Source organism: Chiloscyllium plagiosum, unplaced genomic scaffold, assembly GCF_037043375.1.
Source record: "Chiloscyllium plagiosum isolate Xiang-an unplaced genomic scaffold, Cpla_swu_hap1 HiC_scaffold_7, whole genome shotgun sequence".
NCBI classification, from domain to species: domain Eukaryota; kingdom Metazoa; phylum Chordata; class Chondrichthyes; order Orectolobiformes; family Hemiscylliidae; genus Chiloscyllium; species Chiloscyllium plagiosum.
In genome coordinates this window covers 114,898,742-114,917,833 of record NW_028270145.1, presented here as the reverse complement: position 1 = coordinate 114,917,833, position 19,092 = coordinate 114,898,742, and the positions used below count along the sequence as shown (strand labels likewise).

At 55.5% G+C, this 19,092-nt stretch overlaps 1 protein-coding gene across 2 annotated transcripts in view; it reads right to left on the bottom strand.

The window, feature by feature from the left end:
* Window positions 1-357: 357 nt before the first annotated feature.
* bcs1l (BCS1 ubiquinol-cytochrome c reductase complex chaperone) overlaps window positions 358-19,092 on the bottom strand; it is a 60,799-nt gene continuing 42,064 nt past the window's right edge. For both annotated transcript variants that reach the window (XM_087989410.1, XM_087989409.1), the window contains 3 exons: window positions 17,905-18,074; window positions 6,880-6,997; window positions 358-722 (listed from right to left, as the gene is read on the bottom strand). In XM_087989410.1, coding sequence (XP_087845536.1) covers window positions 470-722; window positions 6,880-6,997; window positions 17,905-18,074 — 541 coding nt within the window. In that variant the 3' untranslated portion in view covers window positions 358-469. The remainder of the gene's footprint in view (window positions 723-6,879; window positions 6,998-17,904; window positions 18,075-19,092) is intronic.

Here is a 19,092-nt window from a genome sequence, read left to right as displayed (position 1 = left end):
GATACACGCAGTAAGTACTTTACACAGAGGGTGGTAGGTGCCTGGAATGCGTTGCCAGCAGAGGTGGTAGAGACAGGCACGGTAGATTCAGATGCTTAGGAATTGGGTGGCAGGTTTAGACTGTGGATTTGGATCGGCTCAGGCTTGGAGGGCCGAAGGGCCTGTTCCTGGGCTGTAAATTTTCTTTGTTCTTTAATTCCTCTGTTACGCAAATGCATCTCAGTAGTTTTCACACAGCAAGATCCCAGAAAGAGAAACAAATGATTAAGGGCCATTCAGCTGGCTAACATTAGCCCTCTGTACTGGACTATAAATGAAAAGAACTTTTCACACACATTGAGCGCTGAGGAACAGGCATCACATTTAGATTTTATTCTTTTAAATAGAGTCTAGCTGTTCAGTGCTGGGCCACCTGGGCCCCTTTCCTCCCCTAGGTTTGAGCTGGATTTCCCCCCCTCCTTACTGGCATTTACATGATGATACGCGGGACATTCTCAATGGCTTGGAGAGGTTCCAGTTTGTACAGTAAGAAGTGCCCCTGTACCTGGGCAGCACTGATGGTGTCAGAGACGGCCAGTGCTCTGTCCGCAAACTCCTCTGCCCTCGCCGCTGGCTGCTCTGGGTAGAACCGTTGGAACAGCTGGGAGAGCTGCCAGTGGGAGCAGTAACCAACAAATTGCTTGTGGTCCACTCGTCCTGGACGGATCAGAGCAGGATCCAGCCTGAGGGGAGACACAAAAACACAGATAACACAGAAATCCGGGAGTTACAGTCAATGGTCTGATGCCGCATTACAGCGTGAACTGTTGCGGTGTCCTCATCGCTGGGGAATCTCGGACACGGGGGTACGGTTTCAGGGAAAGAGGCCAACCATTGAGGACTGAGATGAGGAGAAATTCCTTCGCTGAAAGGATTATTATTGTTTGGAATTCTCTAGATTGAGGATTGTGGATGTTCCACCATTGAACACTTGTAAGACTGAGGCTGACAGACATTTCAGTCTCTCAGAAATTCAGGGAGACGTGGAGCAGGTGGGAAAGGTGAAGCAGAATCCTAAGATCAGCCACAACCAAACGGAACGGTGGAATTACCTCGATGAGCTGAGTGGCCTACACCCGGAGGAAACCCGCGCAGACACGGAGAGAATGTGCAAACTCCACACAGAGAGTCACCTGAGGGTGGAATTGAACCTGGGACCCTGGTGCTGTGAGGCAGCAGTGCTAACCACTGAGCCACCGTGCCACCTTTGTTGTTGCGCAAGCAACTCGCTCAACTCTGTAGCACCTTTACTGGTGTCAGAGATCCCAAGACACTTCAGAGGACAGTGATCAAACAGAATATGACAGCCAGCTACACAGAGATAACAGGAAACATATATATAGGTGGAGTAGGCCACTTGGTCCTTCCAGCCTGCCCCACCATTCAATACAATCATGGCTGATCATGCAACCTCAGTATCCCATTCCCACTCTCTCCCCATACCCCTTGATCGCTTTAGACGCCAAGGCCATGTCCAGCTCCTTCTTGAATATATCTAACGAACTGCTTCCGGTGGGAGAGAATTCCACAGGTTCACAACTCTCTGAATGAAGAAATTCTTTCTCATCTCAGTCCGGAATGGCTTACCATTGGGAAGGTGCTGTTTTGGAAGGAAATGCAGATGGATGCGTGGCCCAGGATGGGAGCAGCTGGGTGGGTGGGTGGGTGGGTGGGTGAGAGAGAGAAAATGGGGGTCGAGGCAGCAGTTGTGAAGCTGGGAGATGTGAAGTGGGAAATGAGCCTTATCTTTGCAAGTAAGGGCCTAATTAGACCAGGATCAAAATCAGAAATTGCTGGGAAAGCTCAGCAGGTCAGGCAGCATTTGTGAAGAGAAAGCCTATGCCAGACCAGACCAGCTTGGGCAGCATGGTGGCTCAGTGGTTAGCACTGCTAACTCAGGTTCGATTCCAGCCTCGGGCAACTGTCTGTGTGGAGTTTGCACATTCTCCCAGTGTCTGCGTGGGTTTCCTCCCACAGTCCAAAGATGTGCAGGTTAGGTGAATTGGCCATACTAAACTGCCCGTAGTGTTCAGGGATGTGTAAGTTAGTGGCATTAGTCAGGGGTAAATGTAAAGGAATGGTTCTGGGTGGGTTACTCTTTGCAGGGTCGGCATGGACTTGTTGGGTCGAAGGGCCTGTTTCCATACTGCAGGGATTCTATGAGCCCTTCTCCCATCCATTGAAACTCCTCCTCTCCAGACCAGATCAGCAGGTTTTCCTTGTTTCCGATTTCAAGCATCTGCAATCTTTGGCTTTCTCTGTCTGATTAGATAAGGAAGTTAAAATGGAGTTGCGTAACCCTGGATTTTAGTCTCTTGAATTTAAAAAGTCTAGCTGAAGCATCTAAAACACTACAAAGATTTGATAAAGACGATATAGAGGAACTATCTTCTCTGTTGGAGGTGTCAAGGACAAAGTGACATGAACTTTTACTTAGAGCTGAGCCATTCCATGGAACAGGAGCATGTGGATATCTGTCCAAGTATTCCCCAGATCGCCATGGGTATTAGGGGACAACTGCAGCTGTAAAGACTGAGATTGTAGTTGAGTAGAGATATTGAAGGATAAGGAACAAAGGCGTCAAGGGATAAGGAGCAAAGACAGGTCAATCTGATAGAGGCTTTCAAATCCATGAGTGGGCTAGCTACAGAGAATAAGGAGACACTATCCCTGTTTGCAAAAGGAACAAGAATGAGGGCACAGATTTAATGTCGGAGCAAATTACTGCAGATGCTGGAATCTGTACTGAAAACAACAAAATTCCAGGAATCACAGCAGATCAGGCAGCATCCACAGACAGACAGAGAGCACACTAATGTTTCGAGTCTCGGTGACTCTTCATCAGCATCAGCTGGACTCAAAACATTAGCCAGCTCTGTCCCCGTGGATGCTGCCTGACCCGCTGTGATCTCCAGCATTTGTTATTCTCAGCACAGATTTAACGTGACGTGCAAAAAAGTGAGGGTGAAGTGAAAAAAAAAATCTTTTTCGCCCAGCGAGTAGTCAGGGTGTGGGATGCACTGCCTGGAAACGTGGGGCAGGGACAAAAACACTGCAGAGGCTGGAACCCAAACCAGACAGGCAGGGAAATGTGGGGCAGGCAGCTTCAACATGGGCACTCAGAGGGGGATTGGATGATTATGTGGATCAAAATGGTGTGCAGGAACATGGGGAAAGGGCAGGAGATTGGGCACGAATCAATGATGTTCATTGGAACAGTGAGTGCAGAGCACCCTCCTTCTGTGCTGATCCACTTCCTGATTCTGTGAATGGAGTTTAAGGACAGATCAGCCATGGGGGTTGAGGGGCTGAGTGGTCCTTTCCTGTGTAGCAGGAAGCTGAACGGCCTGAGGGCTGATTGGCTTCCTCCAGCTCTTTGCTAAGAAGTGAGGAGCTGAATCAGAATGGTTACACAGAACAGGAGGACATTCTGCCTGTCACAACTGTGCTAGTACACTTCACTATGTACAATTCCTGCCTCTCTCACCACAGCACTGCAAACCTTTCCTCTCCAGATAACAAACCAATTCCCATTCTGAAAGTCTCAATTAAACCTGCCTCTAACACACTCGGTGATTCCAGATCCTCCCCACTCACCACGAGAAACTGTTTCACCTCCTGCTGCTTTTACCCGTCACCGTGAATCTGTACCCCCTGGTTCCTGATACCAACAGGAAACGGTCCTCTCTATTGCCTTTTTTTCTAGGTCTCCTTCTGATCTTGAACAATCTCTCATCAGCCTTCTCTCCTCCCAGAAGATCAGCCCCAATTTCTCCCATCTACTTAGGAGACTGAAACTCATCTCCAGAACCAACCCGGTGAATCTTTCCTGCATCCTCTATTATGTCTTCACAATTTTTTGTGAATTGTGGCACCGAGAATCGATCACAAGATTCCAGTCGAGGTTAATTGAGTGCTTTATAAAGGTGTACCATCACTTTCTTGCTGATATATCCGTGCCCCTATTGATGAAGACTCTGAACCTGTTTGCTTGTCTTTTTCCCCAGTGTCTGAACTCGTCCTGCCCCCTTCAGGGTTGTACCAAACAGGCCTCAGTGCCTCTAGCCCATGCTTTACTTCGTAAATCCTTTGCTGCTTGATTCTTTTTCATGGAATCGGGAGATCGTTGGAAAGGCCAGCACCTGTAAACACCCCGAACTACCTCGGAACACAGTGTCAGGCCGGGCCACTCCGGAGGACAGTATGGAGTCAACCACACTGCTGTGGGTCTGCAGTCATGTGAGGGCCGGAGAAGGTAGGGACAGCAAACTTCCTTCCCTGAAGGATATTCCAGGTCCCATGAACTGAACAGCTTCTTCTGAGTAACGTGGCCTTATTTTTGGATGTTCCAAGGTGGAACATCTTCACTTCATCAAACCCCATCATACTCCTCAAGACCTGCCTGAGGTCACGAGATAGAAAATGGCCCCAGCCTGGTTAACCTTTCCTGGGCCACTTGAAGCGGCCTGATTTGGAATCCTCACAGTTAGTCATTGCCGCACCTTCCCCATTCCCACAACATTCTCGTATAGTACCGACACACTTCACAGTTCCCCAACGGTAGGCTAAAATACAATTCTGTATGGGTTTAATATAACATATCAGCTTTTAAGTTCAATGCCTCTCGAAATAAAGCCCAGCATTACTGTTAAAGTAGCTAGATTTGTTACTTTGGTGCAATACTCACATTAAACGGAGTGTTTGGGGAGGATGGGTGAGAGGACCTGTCCCTGTGGTCACTAACAGCAGGGAGTCTCTGGGCGCGAGGGACTGTCCCTGTGATCACTGAGAGCAGGGAGTCTCTGGGGGTGAGAGACTGTCCCTGTGAACACTGAGAGCAGGGAGTCTCTGGGGGTGAGGGACTGTCCCTGTGATCACTGAGAGCAGGGATTCTCTGGGGGTGAGGGACTATCCCTATGATAACTGAGAGTAGGGAGTCTCTGGGGGTGAGGGACTGTCCCTGTGATCACTAACAGAAGGGAGTCTCTGGGGGTGAGGGACTGTCCCTGTGATCACTAACAGCAGGGAGTCTCTGGGCGCGAGGGACTGTCCCTGTGATCACTGAGAGCAGGGAGTCTCTGGGGGTGAGGGACTGTCCCTGTGGTCACTAACAGAAGGGAGTCTCTGGGGGTGAGGGACTGTCCCTGTGATCACTAACAGCAGGGAGTCTCTGGGGGTGAGGGACTGTCCCTGTGATCACTGAGAGCAGGGATTCTCTGGGGGTGAGTGACTGTCCCTGTGGTCACTAACAGAAGGGAGTCTCTGGGGGTGAGGGACTGTCCCTGTGATCACTAACAGCAGGGAGTCTCTGGGGGTGAGGGACTGTCCCTGTGATCACTGAGAGCAGGGATTCTCTGGGGGTGAGGGACTGTCCCTATGATCACTGACAGCAGGGAGTCTCTGGGGGTGAGGGACTGTCCCTGTGATCACTGAGAGCAGGGATTCTCTGGGGGTGAGGGACTGTCCCTATGATAACTGAGAGCAGGGAGTCTCTGGGGGTGAGGGACTGTCCCTGTGATCACTAACAGAAGGGAGTCTCTGGGGGTGAGGGACTGTCCCTGTGATCACTAACAGCAGGGAGTCTCTGGGGGTGAGGGACTGTCCCTGTGATCACTGAGAGCAGGGATTCTCTGGGGGTGAGGGACTGTCCCTGTGATCACTGAGAGCAGGGAGTCTCTGGGGGTGAGGGACTGTCCCTGTGATCACTGAGAGCAGGGATTCTCTGGGGGTGTGGGACTGTCCCTATGATAACTGAGAGCAGGGAGTCTCTGGGGGTGAGGGACTGTCCCTGTGATCACTAACAGCAGGGAGTCTCTGGGGGTGAGGGACTGTCCCTGTGATCACTGAGAGCAGGGAGTCTCTGGGGGTGAGGGACTGTCCCTGTGATCACTGAGAGCAGGGAGTCTCTGGGGGTGAGGGACTGTCCCTGTGATCACTGAGAGCAGGGAGTCTCTGGGGGTGAGGGACTGTCCCTGTGGTCACTGACAGCAGGAAGTCTCTGGGGGTGAGGGACAGTCCCTGTGATCACTGACAGCAGGGAGTCTCTGGGGGTGAGGGACTGTCCCTGTGATCACTGAGAGCAGGGATTCTCTGGGGGTGTGGGACTGTCCCTATGATAACTGAGAGCAGGGAGTCTCTGGGGGTGAGGGACTGTCCCTGTGATCACTGAGAGCAGGGATTCTCTGGGGGTGAGGGACTGTCCCTATGATCACTGAGAGCAGGGAGTCTCTGGGGGTGAGGGACTGTCCCTGTAGTCACTGACAGCAGGGAGTCTCTGGGGGTGAGGGACTGTCCCTGTGCTCACTAACAGCAGGGAGTCTCTGGGGGTGAGGGACTGTCCCTGTGATCACTAACAGCAGGGAGTCTCTGGGGGTGAGGGACTGTCCCTGTGATCACTGAGAGCAGGGAGTCTCTGGGGGTGAGGGACTGTCCCTGTGATCACTGAGAGCAGGGAGTCTCTGGGGGTGAGGGACTGTCCCTGTGGTAACTGACAGCAGGGAGTCTCGGAGGGTGAGGGTCTGTCCCTGCGGTCACTGACTCTGCACACGAGATAAAGCTGGACAGAGCTCTCACAGAGAATCAGATGTATCACATTGAGGCTAAACATCAAGTTTATCAAGTTTACCCAAGTAGTCTGAGCACCTGAAGGCACTGGAGAAGGATTTTAAGGAACATTTCTTCCATCATTTAGCCCTGAGCCACCCACACCCCATGCCAGGCGATTCTGTGACTGTGTGGAGGGGAGAAAGGGAGTGTCATTGATGATTCAATCCCGGCTGATGTTGGAGTTTTACTCTGTATTTCTCCAATGAAGGGGAATAAAGTTCAATCGAGATCTACCTGTCCAGGTGGTTTGTGGTCATGAACACGAGCCTTGCCTCAGCAGAGGCCACACCATCGAGTGCGTTTAGCAAACCGCTGAACGTCAGACGGCCCATTCCTTCGTACCTCGTAGGGTCTGTAATCACAAACGAACCAAAGTTTAGTACCTCTAAGCCCACACAAAATCACAGGGTGATGGACTCAAGCTCCATGCCAGAAACTCCATACCACATTCAAAACTGAGGGGGTGCCGCACTGTTGGAGGGTCAGTGCTGAGGGAGTGCCTCACTATCGGAGGGCCAGTGCTGAGGGAGTGCCTCACTATCGGAGGGCCAGTGCTGAGGGAGTGCTGCACTATCGGAGAGTCAGTGCTGAGGGGGTGCTGCACTGTCGGAGGGTCATATCAAACGATTGCCGCACTGTCAGAGGGTCATACCAAGGGAATGCCGCACTGTCAGAGGGTCAGCGCTGAGGGAGTGCCATACTGTTGGAGGGTCAATGCTGAGGGAGTGCCGCACTATCGGAGAGTCAGTGCTGAGGGGGTGCTGCACTGTCGGAGGGTCATATCAAACGATTGCCGCACTGTCAGAGGGTCATACCAACGGAATGCCGCACTGTCAGAGGGTCAATGCTGAGGGAGTGCCGCACTATCGGAGGGTCAGTGCTGAGGGAGTGCCACACTATCGGAGGGTCAGTGCTGAGGGAGTGCTGCACTGTCGGAGGGTCAGTACTGAGGGAGTGCTGCACTATCGGAGGGTCAATGCTGAGGGAATGCCGCACTGTCGGAGGGTCAGTACTGAGGGAATGCTGCAATGTTGGAAGGTCAGTACTGAGGGAATGACGCACGGTCGGAGGGTCAGGGCTGAGGGAGTGCCACACAATCGGAGGGTCAGTGCTGAGGGAGTGCCACACTATCGGAGAGTCATTGCTCAGGGAGTGCCGCACTGTCAGACGGTCATAGCAAGGGATTGCCACACTGTCAGAGGGTCAGCGCTGAGAGTGTCGGATGGTCAGTGCTGAGGGAGTGCCGCACTGTCGGAGGGTCAGTAATGAGGGAATGCCGCACTGTCGGAGGGTCAGTACTGAGGGAGTGCTGCACTATCGGAGACTCAGTGCTGAGGGAGTGCCGCACGGTCAGAGGGGCAGTACTGAGGGGGCGCCGCACTGTCGGAGGGTCAGTGCTGAGGGAGTGCTGCACTGTCGGAGGGTCAGTTCTGAGGGAATGCTGCACTGTCGGAGGGTCAGTACTGAGGGAGTGCTGCACTATTGGAGAGTGAGTTCTGAGGGAGTGCCGCACTATCGGAGGGTCAGTGCTGAGGGAGTGCTGCACTGTCGGAGGGTCGGTACTGAGGGAGTGCTGCACTGTCGGAGGGTCAGTGCTGAGGGAGTGCTGCAATGTCGGAAGGTCACTACTGAGGGAGTGCCGCACTGTCGAAGGGTCATATCAAGGGATTGCCGCACTGTCAGAGGGTCAGCACTGAGGGAGTGTCGCAATGTCAGAGGGTCAATGCTGAGGGAGTGCCGCACTGTCGGAGGGTCATATCAAGGGATTGCCGCACTGTCAGAGTGTCAGTACTGAGGGAGTGCCACACTATCGGAGGGTCAGTACTGAGCGAGTGCCACACTGTCGGAGGGTCAGTACTGAGTGAGTGCTGCACTGTCGGAGGGTCAGTACTGAGGGAGTGCCGTACTGTCGGAGGGTCAGTACTGAGGGAGTGCCGCACTGTCGGAGGGTCAGTACTCAGGGAGTGCCGCACTGTCGGAGGGTCAGTACTGAGGGAGTGCTGCACTGTTGGAGGGTCAGTACTGAGGGAGTGCTGCAATGTTGGAGGGTCAGTACTGAGGGAGTGCTGCATTGTTGCAAGGTCAGTACTGAGGGAATTCAGCACTGTCGGAGTGTCAGTGCTGAGGGAGTGCTGCACTGTCAGAGGGTCGTACTGAGGGAGTGGGCACTGTCGGAGGGTCAGTACTGAGGGAGTGCCACACAATCGGAGGGTCAGTGCTGAAGGAGTGCCGCACTATCGGAAGGTCAGTGCTGAGGGAGTGCTGCACTGTTGGAGGGTCAGTACTGAGGGAGTGCCACACTGTCGGAGGGTCAGTACTGAGGGAGTGCCGCAATGTCGGAGGGTCAGTACTGAGTGAGTGCCGCAATGTCGGAGGGTCAATGGGAGTGCCACACTGTCAGAGGGTCTGTGCTGAGGGAATGCCGCAGTGTCAGAGGGTCAGCGCTGAGGCAGTGCCGCACTGTCGGAGGGTCATACTAAGGGAATGCCGCACTGTCAGAGGGTCAGCGCTGAGGGTGTGCCATACTGTCAGAGGGACAGTGCTGAAGGAGAGCCGCACTATCGGAGGGTCAGTGCTGAGGGAGTGCCGCACTGTCGAAGGGTCATATCAAGGGATTGCCGCACTGTCAGAAGGTCAGCGCTGAGGGAGTGCCACACTATCGGAGGGTCAGTACTGAGGGAGTGCCGCACTGTCGGAGGGTCAGTACTGAGGGAGTGCTGCAATGTTGGAGGGTCAGTACTGAGGGAGTGCTGCACTGTCAGAGAGTCGTACTGAGGGAGTGGGCACTGTCGGAGGGTCAGTACTGAGGGAGTGCCACACAATCGGAGGGTCAGTGCTGAAGGAGTGCCGCAATATCGGAAGGTCAGTGCTGAGGGAGTGCTGCACTGTTGGAGTGTCAGTACTGAGGGAGTGCCACACTGTCGGAGGGTCAGTACTGAGGGAGTGCCGCACTGTCGGAGGGTCAGTACTGAGGGACTGCCGCACTGTCGGAGGGTCAGTACTGAGGGAGTGCTGCACTGTTGGAGGGTCAGTACTGAGGGAGTGCTGCAATGTTGGAGGGTCAGTACTGAGGGAGTGCTGCATTGTTGCAAGGTCAGTACTGAGGGAATTCAGCACTGTCGGAGTGTCAGTGCTGAGGGAGTGCTGCACTGTCAGAGGGTCGTACTGAGGGAGTGGGCACTGTCGGAGGGTCAGTACTGAGGGAGTGCCACACAATCGGAGGGTCAGTGCTGAAGAGTGCCGCACTATCGGAAGGTCAGTGCTGAGGGAGTGCTGCACTGTTGGAGGGTCAGTACTGAGGGAGTGCCACACTGTCGGAGGGTCAGTACTGAGGGAGTGCCGCAATGTCGGAGGGTCAATACTGAGGGAGTACCACACTGTCAGAGGGTCTGTGCTGTGGGAAGGCCGCACTGTCAGAGGGTCAGCGCTGAGGGAGTGCCGCACTGTCGGAGGGTCATACTAAGGGAATGCCGCACTCTCAGAGGGTCAGCGCTGAGGGTGTGCCATACTGTCAGAGGGTCAGTGCCGAAGGAGTGCCACACTATCGGAGGGTCAGTGCTGAGGGAGTGCCACACTATCAGAGGGTCAGTGCTGAGGGAGTGCCACACTGTCGGAGGGTCAGTACTGAGGGAGTGCTGCACTATCGGAGGGTCAGTATTGGGGGAGTGCCACACTATCAGAGGGTCAATGCTGAGGAAATGCCGCACGGTCGGAGGGTCATACTGAGGAGTGCCGCACTGTTGGAGTGTCAGTACTGAGGGAATGCTGCAATGTTGGAAGGTCAGTACTGAGGGAATGCCGCACGGTCGGAGGGTCAGGGCTGAGGGAGTGCCACACTGTCAGAGGGTCAGTACTGAGGGAGTGCTGCACTATCGGAGGGTCAGTGCTGAGGGAGTGCCGCACAATCGGAGGGTCAGTGCTGAGGGAGTGCCGCACTGTCGGAGGGTCAGGGCTGAGGGGGTGCCACACTATCGGAGAGTCATTGCTGAGGGAGTGCCGCACTGTCAGAGGGTCATACCAAGGGAATGCCGCACTGTCAGAGGGTCAGCACTGAGAGTGTCGGATGGTCAGTGCTGAGGGAGTACCTCACTTTCGGAGGGCCAGTACTGAGGGGGTGCTGCACTATCGGAGACTCAGTACTGAGGGAATGCTGCACTGTCGGAGGGTCAGTACTGAGGGAGTGCTGCACTGTCAGAGGGTCAGTACTGAGGGAGTGCTGCACTATCGGAGGGTCAGTATTGGGGGAGTGCCACACTATCAGAGGGTCAATGCTGAGGGAATGCTGCACTGTCGGAGGGTCAGTACTGAGGAGTGCCGCACTGTTGGAGTGTCAGTACTGAGGGAATGCTGCAATGTTGGAAGGTCAGTACTGAGGGAATGCCGCACGGTCGGAGGGTCAGGGCTGAGGGAGTGCCACACTGTCAGAGGGTCAGTACTGAGGGAGTGCCGCACTATCGGAGGGTCAGTGCTGAGGGAGTGACGCACATTCGGAGGGTCAGTACTGAGGGAATGCCGCACTGTCGGAGGGTCAGTGCTGAGGGAGTGCCACACTATCGGAGAGTCATTGCTGAGGGTGTGCCGCACTGTCGGACAGTCATACCAAGGGAATGCCGCACTGTCGGAGGGTCAGTACTGAGGGAGTGCTGCACTATTGGAGGGTCAGTGCTGAGGGAGTGCCGCACTATCGGAGGGTCAGTGCTGAGGGAGTGCTGCACTGTTGGAGGGTCGGTACTGAGGGAGTGCTGCACTATCGGAGGGTCAGTGCTGAGGGAGTGCTGCAATGTCGGAAGGTCACTACTGAGGGAGTGCCGCACTGTCGAAGGGTCATATCAAGGGATTGCCGCACTGTCAGAGTGTCAGTACTGAGGGAGTGCCACACTATCGGAGGGTCAGTGCTGAGGAAGTGCCACACTGTCGGAGGGTCAGTACTGAGGGAGTGCCGCACTGTCGGAGGGTCAGTACTGAGGGAGTGCTGCACTGTTAGAGGGTCAGTACTGAGGGAGTGCTGCAATGTTGGAGGGTCAGTACTGAGGGAGTGCTGCATTGTTGCAAGGTCAGTACTGAGGGAATGCAGCACTGTCGGAGTGTCAGTGCTGAGGGAGTGCTGCACTGTCAGAGGGTCAGTGCTGAGGAGGTGCCGCTCTGTCGGAGGGTCAGTGCTGAGGGAGTGCTGCACTATCGGAGGGTGAGTGCCGAGGGAGTGCCGCACTGTCGGAGGGTCAGTACTGAGGGAGTGCCACACAATTGTAGGGTCAGTGCTGAAGGAGTGCCGCACTATCGGAGGGTCAGTGCTGAGGGAGTGCTGCACTGTTGGAGGGTCAGTACTGAGGGAGTGCTGCAATGTTGGAGGGTCAGTACTGAGGGAATTCAGCACTGTCGGAGTGTCAGTGCTGAGGGAGTGCTGCACTGTCAGAGGGTTGTACTGAGGGAGTGGGCACTGTCGGAGGGTCAGTACTGAGGGAGTGCCACACAATCGGAGGGTCAGTGCTGAAGGAGTGCCACACTATCGGAAGGTCAGTGCTGAGGGAGTGCTGCACTGTTGGAGGGTCAGTACTGAGGGAGTGCCACACTGTCGGAGGGTCAGTACTGAGGGAGTGCCGCAATGTCGGAGGGTCAGTACTGAGTGAGTGCCGCAATGTCGGAGGGTCAATACTGAGGGAGTGCCACACTGTCAGAGGGTCTGTGCTGAGGGAATGCCGCAGTGTCAGAGGGTCAGCGCTGAGGCAGTGCCGCACTGTCGGAGGGTCATACTAAGGGAATGCCGCACTGTCAGAGGGTCAGCGCTGAGGGTGTGCCATACTGTCAGAGGGACAGTGCTGAAGGAGAGCCGCACTATCGGAGGGTCAGTGCTGAGGGAGTGCCGCACTGTCGAAGGGTCATATCAAGGGATTGCCGCACTGTCAGAAGGTCAGCGCTGAGGGAGTGTCGCAATGTCAGAGGGTCAATGCTGAGGGAGTGCCGCACTGTCGGAGGGTCATATCAAGGGATTGCCGCACTGTCAGAGTGTCAGTACTGAGGGAGTGCCACACTATCGGAGGGTCAGTACTGAGCGAGTGCCACACTGTCGGAGGGTCAGTACTGAGGGAGTGCCGCACTGTCGGAGGGTCAGTACTGAGGGAGTGCCGCACTGTCGGAGGGTCAGTACTGAGGGACTGCCGCACTGTCGGAGGGTCAGTACTGAGGGAGTGCTGCACTGTTGGAGGGTCAGTACTGAGGGAGTGCTGCAATGTTGGAGGGTCAGTACTGAGGGAGTGCTGCATTGTTGCAAGGTCAGTACTGAGGGAATTCAGCACTGTCGGAGTGTCAGTGCTGAGGGAGTGCTGCACTGTCAGAGGGTCGTACTGAGGGAGTGGGCACTGTCGGAGGGTCAGTACTGAGGGAGTGCCACACAATCGGAGGGTCAGTGCTGAAGGAGTGCCGCACTATCGGAAGGTCAGTGCTGAGGGAGTGCTGCACTGTTGGAGGGTCAGTACTGAGGGAGTGCCACACTGTCGGAGGGTCAGTACTGAGGGAGTGCCGCAATGTCGGAGGGTCAATACTGAGGGAGTACCACACTGTCAGAGGGTCTGTGCTGTGGGAAGGCCGCACTGTCAGAGGGTCAGCGCTGAGGGAGTGCCGCACTGTCGGAGGGCCAGTACTGAGGGGGTGCTGCACTATCGGAGACTCAGTGCTGAGGGAGTGCCGCCCTGTCGGAGGGTCAGTGCTGAGGGAATGCCGCACTGTCAGAGGGTCAGTGCTGAGGGAGTGCCGCACGGTCAGAGGGTCAGTGCTGAGGGTGTGCCACACTGTCAGAGGGTCAGTGCTGAGGGAGTGCTGCACTGTCAGAGGGGCAGTACTGAGGGGGCGCCGCACTGTCGGAGGGTCAGTGCTGAGGGAGTGCTGCACTGTCGGAGGGTCAGTACTGAGGGAATGCTGCAATGTCGGAAGGTCACTACTGAGGGAGTGCCGCACTATCGAAGGGTCATATCAAGGGATTGCCGCACTGTCAGAGTATCAGTACTGAGGGAGTGCCACACTATCAGAGGTCAGTACTGAGGGAGTGCCGCACTGTCGGAGGGTCAGTACTGAGGGAGTGCTGCACTGTTAGAGGGTCAGTACTGAGGGTGTGCTGCAATGTTGGAGGGTCAGTACTGAGGGAGTGCCGCAATGTTGGAGGGTCAGTACTGAGGGAGTGCCGCAATGTCGGAATGTCAATACTGAGGGAGTGCCACACTGTCAGAGGGTCTGTGCTGTGGGAAGGCCGCACTGTCGGAGGGTCATACTAAGGGAATGCCGCACTCTCAGAGGGTCAGCGCTGAGGGTGTGCCATACTGTCAGAGGGTCAGTGCTGAAGGAGTGCCACACTATCGGAGGGTCAGTGCTGAGGGAGTGCCACACTATCAGAGGGTCAGTGCTGAGGGAGTGCCACACTGTCGGAGGGTCAGTACTGAGGGAGTGCTGCACTATCGGAGGGTCAGTATTGGGGGAGTGCCACACTATCAGAGGGTCAATGCTGAGGAAATGCCGCACGGTCGGAGGGTCATACTGAGGAGTGCCGCACTGTTGGAGTGTCAGTACTGAGGGAATGCTGCAATGTTGGAAGGTCAGTATTGAGGGAATGCCGCACGGTCGGAGGGTCAGGGCTGAGGGAGTGCCACACTGTCAGAGGGTCAGTACTGAGGGAGTGCTGCACTATCGGAGGGTCAGTGCTGAGGGAGTGCCGCACAATCGGAGGGTCAGTACTGAGGGAATGCCGCACTGTCGGAGGGTCAGGGCTGAGGGGGTGCCACACTATCGGAGAGTCATTGCTGAGGGAGTGCCGCACTGTCAGAGGGTCATACCAAGGGAATGCCGCACTGTCAGAGGGTCAGCACTGAGAGTGTCGGATGGTCAGTGCTGAGGGAGTACCTCACTTTCGGAGGGCCAGTACTGAGGGGGTGCTGCACTAGCGGAGACTCAGTGCTGAGGGAGTGCCGCCCTGTCGGAGGGTCAGTGCTGAGGGAATGCCGCACTGTCAGAGGGTCAGTGCTGAGGGAGTGCCGCACGGTCAGAGGGTCAGTGCTGAGGGTGTGCCACACTGTCAGAGGGTCAGTGCTGAGGGAGTGCCGCACGGTCAGAGGGTCAGTGCTGAGGGTGTGCCACACTGTCAGAGGGTCAGTATTGAGGGGGCGCCGCACTGTCGGAGGGTCAGTGCTGAGGGAGTGCTGCACTGTCGGAGGGTCAGTACTGAGGGAATGCTGCAATGTCGGAAGGTCACTACTGAGGGAGTGCCGCACTATCGAAGGGTCATATCAAGGGATTGCCGCACTGTCAGAGTATCAGTACTGAGGGAGTGCCACACTATCAGAGGGTCAGTACTAAGGGAGTGCTGCACTGTCGGAGGGTCAGTACTGAGGGAGTGCTGCAATGTTGGAGGGTCAGTACTGAGGGAGTACTGCATTGTTGCAAGGTCAGTACTGAGGGAATGCAGCACTGTCGGAGTGTCAGTGCTGAGGGAGTGCTGCACTGTCAGAGGGTCAGTACTGAGGGAGTGCTGCACTGTCAGAGGGTCAGTGCTGAGGAGGTGCCGCTCTGTCGGAGGGTCAGTGCTGAGGGAGTGCTGCACTATCGGAGGGTGAGTGCTGAAGGAGTGCCGCACTATCGGAAGGTCAGTGCTGAGGGAGTGCAGCACATTCGGAGGGTCAGTACTGAGGGAGTGCCACACTGTCGGAGGGTCAGTACTGAGGGAGTGCCGCAATGTCGGAGGGTCAGTACTGAGGGAGTGCCGCAATGTTGGAGGGTCAGTACTGAGGGAGTGCCGCAATGTCGGAATGTCAATACTGAGGGAGTGCCACACTGTCAGAGGGTCTGTGCTGAGGGAATGCCGCACTGTCAGAGGGTCAGCGCTGAGGGAGTGCCGCACTGTCGGAGGGTCATATCAAACGATTGACGCACTGTCAGAGGGTCAGCGCTGAGGGTGTGCCATACTGTCAGAGGGTCAGTGCTGAAGGAGTGCCGCACTATCGGAGGGTCAGTGCTGAGGGAGTGCAGAACTATCGGAGGGTCAGTGCTGAGGGAGTGCTGCACTGTCGGAGGGTCACTACTGAGGGAGTGCCGCAATGTCGGAGGGTCACTACTGAGGGAGTGCCGCAATGTCGGAGGGTCAATACTGAGGGAGTACCACACTGTGAGAGGGTCTGTGCTGAGGGAATGCCGCACTCTCAGAGGGTCAGCGCTGAGGGTGTGCCATGCTGTCAGAGGGTCAGTGCTGAAGGAGTGCCGCACTGTCGGAGGGTCAGTGCTGAGGGAGTGCCACACTATCAGAGGGTCAGTGCTGAGGGAGTGCCGCACTGTCGGAGGGTCAGTACTGAGGGATTGCTGCACTATCGGAGGGTCAGTATTGGGGGAGTGCCACACTATCAGAGGGTCAGTGCTGAGGGAGTGCCGCACTGTCGGAGGGTCAGTACTGAGGGAGTGCCGCAATGTTGGAGGGTCAATTCTGAGGGAGTACCACACTGTCGGAGGGTCAATGCTGAGGGAGTGCCGCACTGTCGGAGGGTCAGTGCTGAGGGTGTGCCGCACTGTCGGAGGGTCATAACAAGGGATTGTCGCACTGTCAGAGCGTCAGTACTGAGGGAGTGCCACACTATCGGAGGGTCAGAACTGAGGGAGTGCCGCACTGTCGGAGGGTCAGTACTGAGGGAGTGCCGCACTGTCGGAGGGTCAGTACTGAGGGAGTGCCGCACTGTCGGAGGGTCAGTACTGAGGAGGTGCCGCACTGTCAGAGGGTCAGTACTGAAGGGGTGCTGCACTGTCGGGAGGGTCATATCAAGCGATTGCCGCACTGTCAGAGGGTCATAACAAGGGAATGCCGCACTGTCAGAGGGTTAGCGCTGAGGGTGTGCCACACAGTCAGTGTCAGTGCTGAGGGAATGCCACACAGTCAGAGTGTCAGTGCTGAGGGAATGCCGCACTATCGGAGGGTCAGTGCTGTGGGAGTGCCGCACTGCCAGAGGGTCATATCAAGGGATTGCCGCACTGTCAGAGGGTCAGCGCTGAGGGAGTGCCACGCTGTTGGAAGGTCAATGCTGAGGGAGTGCCGCACTGTCAAAGTGTCATACCAACGGAATGCTGCACTGTCAGAGGGTCAGCGCTGAGCAAGTGCCACACTGTCAGAGGGTCAGTACTGTGGAAGTGCAGCACTGTCGGATGGTCAGTACTGAGGGATTGCCGCACTGTCGGAGGGTCAGTGCTGAGGGAGTGCCGCACTGTCAGATGGTCAGGACAGAGGGAGCGCCGCACTGTCGGAGGGTTAGCACTGAGGGAGTGCCGCACTGTCGGAGGGTTAGCACTGAGGGAGTGCCGCACTGTCGGAGGGTCAGTGCTGAGGGAGTGCCGCACTGTCAGATGGTCAGGACAGAAGGAGCGCCGCACTGTCGGAGGGTCGTACCAAGGGAGTGCCGCACTGTCGGAGGGTCGTACCAAGGGAATGTCGCACTGTCAGAGGGTCAGTGCTGAGGGAGTGCTGCACTGTCGGAGGGTCAGTACTGAGGGAGTGCCGCACTGTCGGAGGGTCAGTACTGAGGGAGTGCCGCACTGTCGGAGGGTCAGTACTGAGGGAGTGCCGCACTGTCGGAGGGTCAGTACTGAGGGAGTGCCGCACTGTCGGAGGGTCAGTACTGAGGGAGTGCCGCACTGTCAGAGGGTCAGTACTGAGGGAGTGCCGCACTGTCAGAGGGTCAGTACTGAGGGAGTGCCGCACTGTCAGAGGGTCAGTACTGAGGGATTGCCGCACTGTCGGAGGGTCAGTACTGAGGGAGTGCCGCACTGTCGGAGGGTCAGTACTGAGGGAGTGCTGCACTGTCAGAGGGACAGTACTGAGGGAGCGCTGCACTGTCAGAGGGTCATTTCTGAGACAGTGCAGTCAAGACAGAAAGAGGGAGAGAGACTGAGGGTGTGTGCATGTGTGAGTGAGTGAGTGAGTGAGTGAGTGAGTGAGTGAGAGAAAAAGACACTAAAAGAGAGAAGGACACAGAGGGGAGAACCAGTGAAACCTACAGAAACAGAGGGAAGGAGAACGCAAGATTAGATGATTTTATTGAAAAGTCATTAACATAATAGAATGTCCCCAGAGGTTTCAGAGGAAGGGTTTAAAGCTGAGTACAGTACTAAGTCACCTGAAGAGATGCAAGAACAATTGATATTCACAAAGAAAGGTACAGACACAGAATGAGGTTACTCTGAGGATCCAGGAGCAGGACAGACTGGTTGGAGAGATGACAGTGGGGAACGCTAACTCACTTTCTTTGGCCAAGTCCCGGTTGACGAATGCCGCATCCACATCCTCCAATAGGACGATGCTCTGCTGGGGTGCCACGCTGAGCAGGTGATTGAGTCGGTCATCCGTCAGGCTCCTGTCACTCAGGCTCATCAGACAGATGCTGTATTCCAGCTCTCCAGCCAGCGCTGTGCTGAGGGGACAGGGCAGAGGGAAAGCCGCACATCAGTAACTAATGGCAATGTCATTCCAAACACACCCTCGTGTGACACAGACCCAGCACAGTTCACAGATACCTGCAAACCCAAGATCCTCTTCCACCTTGGGTTACAAGGGATTTCTTGAGGATCCCAGGAGCATGCCTGCCAGTTGATGGCTATGTCTGCAACACCAGTGAATCTAGACACACTTCCACATCCCGACAGCCAGGGAAAAGGGCGAATGTTTCACTCACTGAGTGAGCCATTCCATTCCAAGCAGACAGAGACTCCTGCATTCAGATTACTAATCCTTATAGAAGGCATCCCTTATTGATACAGAGATTTACATCACTAATACACACCCAAAACCTCCAACAAGCAAAGCACAGGCCTCTGAAGTATGCAGGCAGGGTTCACATTTCTGAGGGCAGCAGCCTCACTCGGAATTACATGCTCATGGATTCAAGTTATACCCAATGTACTGAGACAGGGTTACATAGTTGGAGCTGCAGTACTGAGGAAATGATGCATTGTGGGAGCTGCAGTACTGAGGGACTGCTGCATTGTTGGAGCTGCAGTACTGAGGGATGGCTGCACTGACGAAGCTGCAGTACTGAGGGATGGCTGCACTGACGAAGCTGCAGTACTGAGGGACTGCTGCATTGTTGGAGCTGCAGTACTGAGGGACTGCTGCATTGTTGGAGCTGCAGTACTGAGGGACTGCTGCACTGACGAAGCTGCAGTACTGAGGAACTGCTGCATTGTTGGAGCTGCAGTACTGAGGAAATGCTGCATTGCTGAAGCTGCAGTACTGAGGAAATGCTGCATTGTGGGAGCTGCAGTAGTGAGGGACTGCTGCATTGTTGGAGCTGCAGTACTGAGGGACTGCTGCATTGTCGAAGCTGCAGTACTGAGGGACTGCTGCACTGACGAAGCTGCAGTACTGAGGAACTGCTGCATTGTTGGAGCTGCAGTACTGAGGGAATGCAGCAAAGTTGGTGCTGCAGTACT